The sequence below is a fragment of the Phoenix dactylifera genome, chromosome 2 (genome assembly GCF_051530095.1).
Source record: "Phoenix dactylifera cultivar Ajwa chromosome 2, Ajwa_hap1_PhDact_Kaust_v1.1, whole genome shotgun sequence".
Lineage (NCBI taxonomy): Eukaryota > Viridiplantae > Streptophyta > Magnoliopsida > Arecales > Arecaceae > Phoenix > Phoenix dactylifera.
The window spans coordinates 39205925-39218149 of record NC_143191.1 but is presented as its reverse complement, the minus strand read 5'-3'; the positions used below and the strand labels follow the sequence as shown (position 1 = coordinate 39218149).

The 12225-nt window shown below is 39.8% G+C and overlaps 1 protein-coding gene across 1 annotated transcript; it reads right to left on the bottom strand.

Moving 5' to 3' along the window:
• Positions 1-9069: 9069 nt before the first annotated feature.
• Positions 9070-10875, bottom strand: LOC103713568 (uncharacterized). The gene has a single exon (XM_008800548.6). The coding sequence runs from the start codon at positions 10546-10548 to the stop codon at positions 9295-9297; it is 1254 nt and encodes a 417-aa protein (XP_008798770.2). The 5' UTR covers positions 10549-10875; the 3' UTR covers positions 9070-9294.
• Between the last annotated feature and the right edge of the window lie 1350 nt (positions 10876-12225).

The window sequence follows — 12225 nt, the reverse complement described above, 5'->3', positions numbered from 1 at the left end:
TAGAGTAGAAGACACTCCTCTTTGAGTATAAAAGTCTCTTAACTGCTAGCCAGGTCTCAGAGCTTGACATTATACTGATTTCCTGTCAAAGGTTTCAGCAGTGAAGATGTTTTTCTTGCAAAAATTCAAGGAAACCAAAACTTGCCTGCTTCAAGGCCCAAAGAAGAGAAGCGAATGTAGAGTCGGTTAGTAGTTTAGTATTAAATGAATACCCAGTTTAATAATTAAATTTCTCTTATTTTAGGTATAATTACAACATTACTCTTCAAGGCCATATGCTGAGATTCCAGTTCCTTTCAACTAAATCATAAATGATTATGGGGTGCCTCACTGAGATTCGTGCTAAGCACACCAAACAGACTGGTTTTGACCAAGTTATCTTGGCTTGAAGACACAGCAACAAGACTGGAGTATAAATGCCTTTTAGTAAAAAAAGTTTATTCCTTGCCCTTTTTTAAGGATTAGAATGGTTAAGATTAAGTGTTGCTTTTTTTTTACGTTTGAGTGATTGTAGTTGGTCTATAGATGTACAGGTAAGGTGGGTTTTTCTTTTTTTTTTTTTTTTTTTTTTGGGTTTTGGGGGGGGGGGGGGGGGGTGTTCTTCCCTCCCTTTACGCATCTTCCTCCTATGTTTCATCATCTTATTGAGGCTTAAGCTCAATTTTGGGGGGGGGGGGGGGGGGGGGGGGGGGTGTTCTTCCCTCCCTCTACGCATCTTCCTCCTATGTTTCATCATCTTATTGAGGCTTAAGCTCAATTTTGTACACAGATTTTCCATGTAGACATCGTTTTTTAATTTTCCATATCTTAAGTTCCTGAAATTAATTTCAGATCATACAAAACAGAAGAACTCTTTTTTTTTTTTCTGTGTCCCTCATTCACAACGTATGAACACCCACCCAAGACACATCCTGGATATCTTGACCAAACAATTGAATTATTTCTCCTAATCAAATTGCTCTTCTTAACTTGTCTATGACAATCTAAAAATCACAAGGCCTTAAATAGCACAGTGAGTTCAGCACAAGTACGCTACCAGATCTGAACATTTCTACTTATGAAAGAAAAAGCTGAACATCCAGCAAAAGAACTTCATTCCTTTGCCATGAAGAGATTTTGGTCAAGAATGTTGATGCTACATCTCATAGTAAGAGTATAGCAAGCCAGTAAAGACTGTACTCATCAAAACAACTTTCAAAGGATCAGCATGATATCAGAACAAATTCATGTTGAAAACAAAAGGTAGAAAAGATTCTGTAATAAAAACCTAACAAGAAAAGATAGTCCAATACATCCGAAGAATTGGGGATATCTTCGCACGCAGTGTCCAGTCGGATAATTGAAGCAACGTTCCTTCAACAGGGTTGAAGTCAAAATTTCAATATTATATTCTTAAATAAAGTGGGCTGAACAGAAATCAATATCTGCAGCTTTGCACGTGAAAAATGCCCGTGCTGCAGAAGCTGCTAGACATGCAGCTGTGTTGGCATTTAAAAAATCAAAAGCAACAAAATCTACAAAACCAAATCATAGAGTTTCATTTGGAGGGAAGAACTAATGTTGGTACCTATTGAATGGATGTATCTCGAATTCTGCAGTTGTGTCAGGAAAAAAGTAACTCACTAAATACTCATAAAAATTTCAAGTGGTTGGTTATGATAGACTAGCGAATCAATGGAAGCTCACACAGAAAAGATAAACTAATTATAGCTAACATCAATTATGTAGTAATGGTATCAGCGCACACAACCTTATAGATAACAAAAAACTGCAGCTACTGTTGTAGATGTTTTAAGTACTTCATATATTTGACATGAACAGATAAAAGGGCATATAAAAGAGCATTGATCAGCAGCACTACTCCGATGAATGGACCCAGACGTGTACAAACATCCTAATATGCACATACTCAGAGGTTTATATATGCATTTATGCAAAAAAAAAAAAAAAAAATCTTACCAGACATTCACTATGTATTTGCAGCTACAGTAAATAATAACACTAACAGTGATAATTTTGCTTTGCAATTGAATAGTTAGTTACAAAGGTGTCCAGTCATGAAAAGATATTATTTATGAAAAATAAGCTTGTAGAATGGATATTAAAAAAAAATAAATTGATCATGAATTGTGCATGGAGAGCCAATCATGCTGTCTTTCCAATGAATTCTCATGTATACTGAGTTCTCATGCATAATCTCATATTTATTTAATTCTTGAAAGCATAGAAATGTTGGCAGTATCTGACTACCCTTTGTGCTTATCCAGATGGTGATCTAATGTTTAAATCTTCTATACTTGACAGAAGTATTAATCCTTTTCCCAGAAGCAGCAAAAACTATAATAAATGAAATAGAAGAAAAGGAGGAAACATTTCGATCACTCCTTAATCCTTGACAAGTTGATAGGTAGATATGAGAATAATGATAAAATGAAAAGAATATTGTACTCGAAGAACTCTTTATGTAGTAGTCCCCCAAGAGAAGAAAGGCCCCTGGGAGAGAGAGAGAGAATAGGAACATCTAATAGAATACAAGACAATATCCATAGTTTCAGTCTAATTCTCGAACACCCTTCAACAGTATTCTGTCCAAGCCTCGAATAAAATTGCCTGATTTACTGAAATCCTGCATAGATTTAACCTTCGTATCAGTAGCCACTAGCCAAAAATACCCATGAATCACAACTGGACAATGTTAAAAAGAATAGGATCTTAATAGACCAGACTCAGACATTCAAATCAGCCATTTAATCACAGTGAAACAGCCAAAGGTCTAAAAGCTCCTCTTCTCTCAAGCACCTCGCGCATTTGTATCAATGTTGATGCCCTAGTGGTAGATAGGATCCGCACCACAATAATGATCTACTCAAAAGACTTAGATCATGTGTTAATAACTAGGTTCAGCACTTAGGTTGCTTTCCTATTCATGTGCAATTCAGAGACCTTCAAAGATAGAGAACCCGAAAAAACTATCACAAAGACCTATCTCACAACTAAAAATTCTACCAAATAAGGAAATTGGAACTTAAGGTTAGTTTCACTATGACATGAAAGCGCATGAGATGTTTTACCTAGCATAGCGAGAGATCCAAACCCAAGATATGCCGAACTGCCTGGCACATTCTATACCGAACTGAACTGCCTGGTTCACCTTGTACAGAACCGAACTAGAGGGGACCGGATCGGTTTGGTCCTAAATTTCGAAATCCTCCCCGAAGCACCCTGAACCGCTCCAAATCAGGTAGTTCGAAGCGGAACCGGTGCGAACCGCTCGGTTCACATCGGTCTGAACCAGTTTGGGCCCTCACCTTTTTAAAAGGCTCGAATTATGGTCTATAGAATCGGAGTGAACCGCCTGGTTCACCCCGTACCGAACTGGTAGCCGACCGGCACGGGTCCTAGTACCGGTTTGGCGGATCTTATCCAAAACTAATCATTTGCAAGAGCATCCACCAGCTATACCTTAAGTTATATCCAAACACAAATAAGTTATATCTCGACTTAGCCAACCTTGTTCTGGAACCAGCTATACCATCAAGGATAACAAAAAAATAATCAGAACTGCTTATCTGGTTTCCAAACTAGGTTTTAAGAAATGGCACCACTAACATTTGAACCCAAAACCTCCATCCATATGGATGATGGTTGTTAGCATTGGGTTATATACCAGTTCAAAATATAGTCTATAATTACCTGGACTTTTTTGTACTTGTTCATGCATCTTAATAGATACTAGTTTCATCCTAAAATTATCAAAACTACACACACAAAGTTACCGTATAACAAAATATACTCAAAAATGGTGTTTCATAACTTCCCTTTGATCTTTCTATTTTGTTCCGAAAAAGTTTCGCCTGACATGTTTAACAAATACCCTGAATCTCACGCCAAACTACACTCCGACCAAAACTCCACAAACTCAAGCATATTGAAAGGCAAGTATTCCAATTTTAATTGAACAAGCAAAAGTACCAAGATTCTATGATCCCTAACCTTCACCTCTCTCTTCCCCACCCTACAAGAGTTCTTTATCATGCACAATTAGAATTTGCTGTACCCCTCCAATTTAAAACTTCTAAAACTTAAGGGTGATCCAAGCCTATAATTTTTCTGAATTCTAAGAATTGATTTGTGAACATCCCTTATTGATATAACAATTACCCAAAAGACACAATCCTAGAAGCATTTTCTTATACAATCGAATCCCTAAGTTTCGAATAACAAAATTAGAAAGCATTCGTAGGTTTCTATTTATGCTGAAGTGGCAGTTGCTTCTCTGATCTTTACCATTGGTTATCTAAGATCACAAGATCTCTTGACCTAAGATCATAAATGGTAACACTTCTTACCAACTCGTGCACGCTCTCTTGGAATATGCAATTCTTCCTATTTCGTCATTGTTTTCCTCCTACAATCAATGAGGTCTTGTTTTAGTAATCGTCCCCAAAAGAATTGCTCAAGCACCCATTGTATCTACACTATTCTATCAATTAGAAGAATTTTTTCTACTTGTTCAAGAGCCATAAACTTGTAACCAATTCAATGATTCAGCCCCTATCCCCTTCAATCTTTCACAACCTCAACATCCGATTCCCTATTATGAGAACCAATGACTATCTCATATTTTGTTTGTGAGCATGATCTGAAAAAAAAGGAGAAAAGCTGATAAATTTATTTCATCTCATCCATACAATAGCAAGTTAGGAGTTTCACACTTTATTTAAATATTGAAAAGCATATAAAAGTTCATTGGTACGAGGCTACATGAAAACAACATTGTCAATGTGCATAATGTCAGCCAAAGCAATAACTCATGGATAGCCTATGTAAGCTAGACTCTCACGTCTAGCTCAAAGAATCTGTGTCAGGTATATATCAGCAAATTGGAGACACACTAGACACAGGTTCTTATCGAGTTCCTTTTACAAAATGCTATAAACTAGGATCCTTTCAACAATAAGTTTCAGTGACTTCGATGGTGATAGAGATGGGCTTTTATTATTTTTTAGAACATAGTGTGTTGGTATTCAAATAACTATGCAAAATATCATGGTTCTTGCAGCAGTAAACTAATTTTGGAAATTATAAGCTAAAAAACACCCCCCTGGCATCTTTGACGAAAACCCTGAATCTCGATCCAAACCAGTGAAACCAAAACTTCACAAACTCAAGCATATCCAAAAGCAGGTATTCCAATTTTAGTTGAACAAGCCAAAACCACCAGGATTATATGATCCCTAACTTTCACCTCTCCTCCCCAACCTGCAAGAGCAGCTTATCATGTATGATTACAATTTGCTGTACCCCTATAACTTAAAACTTCTAAAACTTAGGGTAATCCAAGTCCATGGTTTTTCTGAATTCTAAGAACTGATTTATGAACATCCCTTAGTTGATGAAACAATTACCCAGAAGATGCAACCTAGAAGCATTTCCTTAAACAATCAAGTCACTACCAACCTATTGGCCCTTCTAAGTTTCCAGTCAACAAAATTAGAAAGCATCCACATGTTTTTATTTAAGCTCAAGTGGCAGTTGCTTCTCTGATCCTTACCATTGGCTACCTGAGATCACATGATTTCTTGACTTAAGATTATAAATTGTTAACACTTCTAAGCAAAGCATCCTTCCTTTCTTAGAATATACAATTCTTCCCATTTCATGTTGCTTTCTTCTGACACCCAATAAGAACTTGTTTTAGTAATCATCCCCAAAAGAATTCCTAACGCACACAATATATAGCCACATTATTTTATCAATTAGAAGAATTTCTTTCCTTTGTTCAAGAACCATAAACTCGTAACCAGTTCAATGATTCAGCTCATATCCCCTTCAATCTTTCGAAACCTAAACATCCAAATATCATATTATGAGAAACAATGCCCATCTCATATTTTTCTTTGCAACATAATCTCGAAACACACACACACACACACACACACACACACACACACACACACAGAGAGAGAGAGAGAGAGAGAGAGAGAGAGAGAGAGAGAGAGAAGAGCTGATCAAATTAGTTTTTCTCATCCATATAGCAGCGAGTGAGGCTTTTTTAAACTTTCATTAAATATTGAAAAATATATAAAAATTCATTGTTCTAAGGCTACATAAAGACAAAATTGTCAATTCGCATAATGTTAACTAAAGCAATAGTTCATGCATAGCCTATGTAACCTAGATTCTCATGTCTAGCTCAAAGAATTTGTGACGGATATGTATCAGCAAATCAGAGACACGTCAGATACTTGGGTTCTTATTGAGCTCTTTGCTTGCAACTTTTACAAATTTCCATAAAGTAGGAAATTTTCAATAATTAGTGGATGTGACTGTAATCATGATAGAAGTGGGCTTTTATTGTTTTTAGAACATAGTCTGTAGGCATCCAAATACCTATGCAAAATATCATGGTTCTTGTCACGTTGAACTACGCAAAATACCTATTTGTTTTTAGAACATAGTCTGTAGGTATCCAAATACCTATGCAAAATATCATGGTTCTTGTCGCGTTGAACTAATTTTGGAAATCATATGCACAAAAAGAAAAAGAGTTTCCCTTGACATGTTTGATGAAAACCCTGAATCTCAAGCCAAACTACACGCAAACCAAACTCCACAAACTCAAGCATATCCAAAAGCAATATTCCAATTTTAATTGAACAAGCCAAAACCGCCAGGATTATATGATCCCTAACCTTCATCTCTCTCCTCCCTACCCTGCAAGAGCACATCATGCACAATCAGAATTTGCTGTACCCTTACAACTTAAAACCCTAAAACTTGAGGATAATACAAGCCTATGATTTTTCTGAATTCTAAGAATTGGTTTGTGACCATCCCTAAGTGGATGAAACAATTAACCAAAAGACAATCCTAGAAGCATTTCCATATACAATTGAGTCCCAACCATCCTGTTGGCCCTTCTAAGTTTCCAATCAACAAAACTAGAAAGCATTCATAGGTTTTTATTTATGCTAAACTGACAGTGGCTTCACTGATCTTTACTATTGCCTATCTAAGATCAGAAGATTTCTTGACCTAAGACTATAAATAGTAACCACTTCTTACCAAAGCATCCATGCTTTCTTTGAATATACAATTCTTCCCATTTCATAGTTGCTTTCTTCCGACACCCAATGCTGCCTTGTTTTAGTAAATGTCCCAAAATGAATTGCTAAAGAACACAATATATAGCTAATTTATTTTATCAATTAGAAGAATATTTTTTTCTATTGTTCGAGAACCATAACCTTGCAGCCAGTTCAATGATTCAGCACATATCCCCTTCAATCCTTCACAACCTTAACATCCAATACCCTATTATGACAAGCAACGACTCTCATATTATGCTTTTGCAACATGATCTCCAACAAAAAAAAAAGGAAGAGAAAGAGAGAGAGAGAGCATATGATAAAACTAGTTTCTCTCATCCATATATTAGCAACTTAGCATTTTCAAACTTTCTTTAAATATTGAAAAGTATACAAAAGTTCATTTGTTCTAAGGCTACATAAAAACAATATTGTCAATCTGCATAATGTCAGCAAAAGCAATAATTCATGCATAGCCTATGTAACCTGGACTCTCATGTCTAGTAGGCCTGCTAACGAGCCGAGGCTCGGGCTCGTTTCGTTTCACAGAAGTTCGAGCTCAGGCTTGGGCTCGGTACCGAGCTCTGTATTGGGCTCGAGCTCGGGCTTGCTTGGCAAAGCAAAAGCTCGAGCTTGAGCTCGAGCTCGAGCTCGCCCGAGCTCGGAGTGTCTTTCTTTTCTTTGTGACATTCTATCAAGCATCTAACACTCACATACCTTTACTTGCGGCTCCCATGGAAGACCGGCCGACCGCGCCGGAGGATAAGGCTGTCCGTCGTCCAACGCCGGAGAAGAGAAAGGGAAGGTTGTCCGTCGTCCAGCGCCGGAGAAGAGCGCCACCAGTTCCGGAGGAGAGAAGCCGGGTGCTTTTTATTCTTCCCGAGGCCTCCTCTTCGTCAAGCCCCAAGCCCGCCCGCCGACGGTGCGAAGCGCCATTGCAAGCCTCTCTGTGCCTAGCATCGAACCACGACCGCCGACGCTCGGAGCCTTCTTGAGAACCCGTGCTTGGAGCTCGGCCTGAGTTGCTTTCTTGAGAACCCACCTCGCCGGTCCTGCAGTCGCCGGTGGTTGCCGGTGCCGTCTCCAAATGCCTTCTTCTACCTACGCCCTTCTCTCAATCTCTCTCTCTCCCTCTGAGTATCCCACCCATTTCTGACATAGAGGACATGGGCTTAGCCTCTCCTCGAGACAGACCACTGAGCTTAGTCTCGAGACCATCAACTCCCAGCTGTTCCCACCCACTTCTGATACAAGAGAAGTGACATTCCCCTACAAGTGTTGTCAGGCCATCTCTTCCGCTGCCACATCACATCATTCTGAAGGATCCGAGAGAGATCCAAATATTTGAAAAAAAAATTTGGTCGTGTTAAGTCACAAGCTCTGTTTGGGCTCGTGAGCTGCTCGGGTTCGAGCTCGGATTTAAACGGGCCTCATTTTGGGCTCAGGCTCGGGCTCGTTTAACTAACGAGCCGAGCTTTTGCCGAGCTCAAGCCGAGCTTTTACCGAGCCGAGCCCAAGCAGCTCGGCTCGTTAACAGGCCTAATGTCTAGTTCAAAGAATCTGTGTCAAACATGTATCAGCAAATTGGATACACATTGGACACATGGGTTCTTATCAAGTTCTTTTCTTGCAACTTCTCGCAACTGTGATTGTGATACATGTGGGTTTTTATTGTTTTTAGAACATAATGTGTAGGTATTCAAATAATTATGCAAAATATCATGGTTCTTGTAACTCTGAACTAATTTTAGAAATTATATGACAGACATGTATATCGAACTGCCTTAGCCTATAACATCTTTTCATTTTTTCCATTATACAATATTTAAAAACTTTAAACATATTTAATTTAGTTTTTTTTTTTTTTTTTGCATGTCCTTGTATTCTGATTGTTTTTCTCTTGCCAAGTTTGACACATGTCCAAATCTGATCTCAACGTCCATGTCCACGCGACACCATACATAGCCTTATCCAGACATATCGAACGCAAGCAATCCTTGTTTAACACATCATAAGATATGATCATCTCAAGTTATAACTTACATCTACAGTAATTGAAGAAGTCCACATGGTGAATTCAGAGAAAGCCACATGAAGTATAGCCTACCAATAATACCTCCCCAGCTGTACAGAAGAAACCTCAACAACAAAGGTGACGATCAATGCTTTAGAAATGCCAATGGTTAGTCTCAAGGACAAAATCTTAATGGACCCTTCCAAACTCCATCTGCTCCCGTCCTTGCTCTTCCTCTGTCCCAAAACCAGCAGACTCTAACGAGTCTCCAGACCTCTTGAAATGCAGCTCCAACTCCTTCTGCCTTGCCTGCATCCTCATTCGCTCGTTCTCAAGCATCAGTCTTTCATTCTCCAGCCTCGATCTCTCGATCTCCCTATCCTTCTTGCTGCTGAACCTCTGCCACTTGAACCTCTGCCTCTCTATTGCCAGAGCTTCAGTCTCAATGTCCAATCTCTCCTCCTCGAGTTGCAATGCCCGCATCCTCAACCACTTCCGCTGTTCTAATGGTGATCTCGTCGGGTCCTGAAGGACTGCATCGATTTCAGCAAGGAAACTCTCAAATCCCCCTCTCTCAACCTCTTCGCTCCCCTCTTCTTCATCCCCTTCATCATGATCTGCCTCATCCTCGTCCTCCTCCCCCTCCCCATCAACACACTGATTGCCATCTTTCGACAATGTGACGTGTGGTAGCGAACAGCTCTGCAAATTGATATCAGGACAATCAGGTATTTTCTGGCCGCTGTGGTACGCGCACATCTCCTTGTAAAAAAGATGTTTCGAGCTCAGGATCTTTCTCACGTCGCTCTTTGCTTTTTGGGAGATGGGCATCGACTCCAAGCTTGCAGGATCATTGACGACAATGCAGGAGGTCCCGGGACCAAGGATATCGTTCAACCTCTTGTATCTTTTGTTCAGGTCATTGAACTTGTCCTCGCACTGCTGTGGCGAAACAAAGGCGCCATTTTCTTGCATCAGTAAGGATACCATCTTCCATTTTCCTTTCTTCTGGAATGCGGCCCCGTGCTTCCTCTTCACAGCACCTGCCGTCCCATCCACGGCCTCATGAGCGCAGTCATCCCCGACGAAGGCGACGATCCGGATCAACAGCCGGACCACCTCGTCGGTCCACTTCATACGATGCCAAGGTGAGCCCTTTTTGCCCGATCCCGTGCCGGTCTGTTGCCCGTGGCCGTTCTCCTCGGCAGCGGCGGCGGCTGGGAGTTGGTCGTCATCGTCGCTGGTGGCGGCGGCGGTGGAGGAGGGGGAGATGCCCTTCCCGCGAGACGGGGGGTTCAGAGAAGCGGTGGCGGGGTCGAAGAGGCCGGCGGCGAGCATTGGTTGAAGGTAGGGGAGGGGGTCGTGCGGCTGGGGGTGGTGGTGTACGGAAGGGTCGGCGGATGATCCAGCGAGAAAGCCGCTGCCAGTCATCGAATTATCCATGGCTTCCCCTCTTCCTCAGGGCCGGCTTACAGGCATTACCCAAAACCCCTAGAAATCGAAGAAGAAAAACACCCAGAAACCCATCGATCCGAACAGCCGAGTCCGAAACGAAACCCTAGATTTCAGGAAAACAGGTTCAAAGAGATGAGAAACCTTATGGCTTTGATCCAACGAGGCTAGGCTTTCGACGACGAGATGGACGAAAACGCGCGGTGCTTTGAGAGCTTGAACGCGTAAAAATGGAGACTCTTTGGCCGGAGGGTGCGGCGAGAAGAGAGACAGAGAGAAAGCGAGCGAGCTGCATGGATTGTTGCATAGAGACCGCATGGCCATTTGAGGGTCTGAAGGCAATAAACTTAGCAACCGCATGGTCGGAGCGGACCTAAAGTGAACCGTGAGCGGTTCGGTCGAAGCAGGTGCAAGAATCCGGTTTGGTCTATATGGAGCCGCTCGCCTTGAACCGAAACCACCATGGTCGCTTTGGATGAGAAGAATTGGATCTCACCGCATCAAGTCACTCGACAAAATGCTTGCAAATTAAGTTTCTCTGCCTTTGGCTCGACACGCTTCTCGTATTTATCTTTCTTAAATTACGTAATATGAGTACTGGAAGTCGGTTTTTGCATAAAAATATTTAATTATTAATTTTGTAAGAAAAATTAGATTTTTTTTTTCACAAAATAATATATAGTTAAGGATTTCTAGATGGTTTTGCCACTGACTCTCGCAATAAAGTGAGCAATGCATATTTACAAAATACCCAATAAAATCCCCTTAAATATGGACCGCTCTACAATCAATCAACAAGTAAAAAAAATAAATAAATCTTCTTTTTTGTTTTTACAAAGTTAATAATCAAATAGAATTTATATGCAAAACCTATTGTTGTAAAAAAAGGTATTGCGTGAGTATCCAAGGAGATGGCATTTACATGAACGAAACAAGGAAAGGAAAAAAAAATGAAACATGTTGTTAGTGTTCACTTCAAGATGAACCAAAAAACAATCTAGCACAACTTTTGATTGTCATTCTTCTTCTTGTATTTTAATTTTATATTTCACTTATTTTTTAAAATATTTAATTAAAATTTTAAATTTCAATACCGAGCACCATTTAGCGCTTCCAAGAGAACGCCATGTTGCCTACTTTATTTTCATAATATATTTTTTATTTTGAATAAAATTATAATTAATATTCAAATATTTTAAGATTTTTTTAATTGATTGTGAAATGTATAGTAGTAGATCTGGGTTGAGTCTCGCTGCTCTCTTCTTTTCTCTCCCTTCTATCGTTACCCTCTATTCCTCTGTTTCTCTCTTCGAAGTTGAAGTGTCTTAAACCCTCTAGAATTAAAGCAGAGTTAGAGGAAAAATAAAAAACAAAAAGGCAAGATGGCCGAAAAGGCCTGTTTTCTTCCCAAATAATAAAGCATATTATTTGGCTTGGTGATTAAGATATTCTTATTTAGATGCACCGTGATCAGACGTTTTTTTTTAATCACACTGATTATTTGAAAATTTGATTGCTATTGATTTTGCTAGACATATTGCTGTCTGGTTGGCAGGTAGAGCTATCAAACGAGATTTTAGGGATGGCAAATCCGAGCCATATCAAATAGTTCAATGATAAAGTGAAGATTATTAGCATATAAAAAAATTGGAGAGGTACTGTTCACAA

Excerpts from the sequence above, each read along its gene's own strand:
- LOC103713568 (XM_008800548.6), bottom strand. The coding sequence starts at position 10,548 with ATGGATAATTCGATGACTGGCAGCGGCTTTCTCGCTGGATCATCCGCC.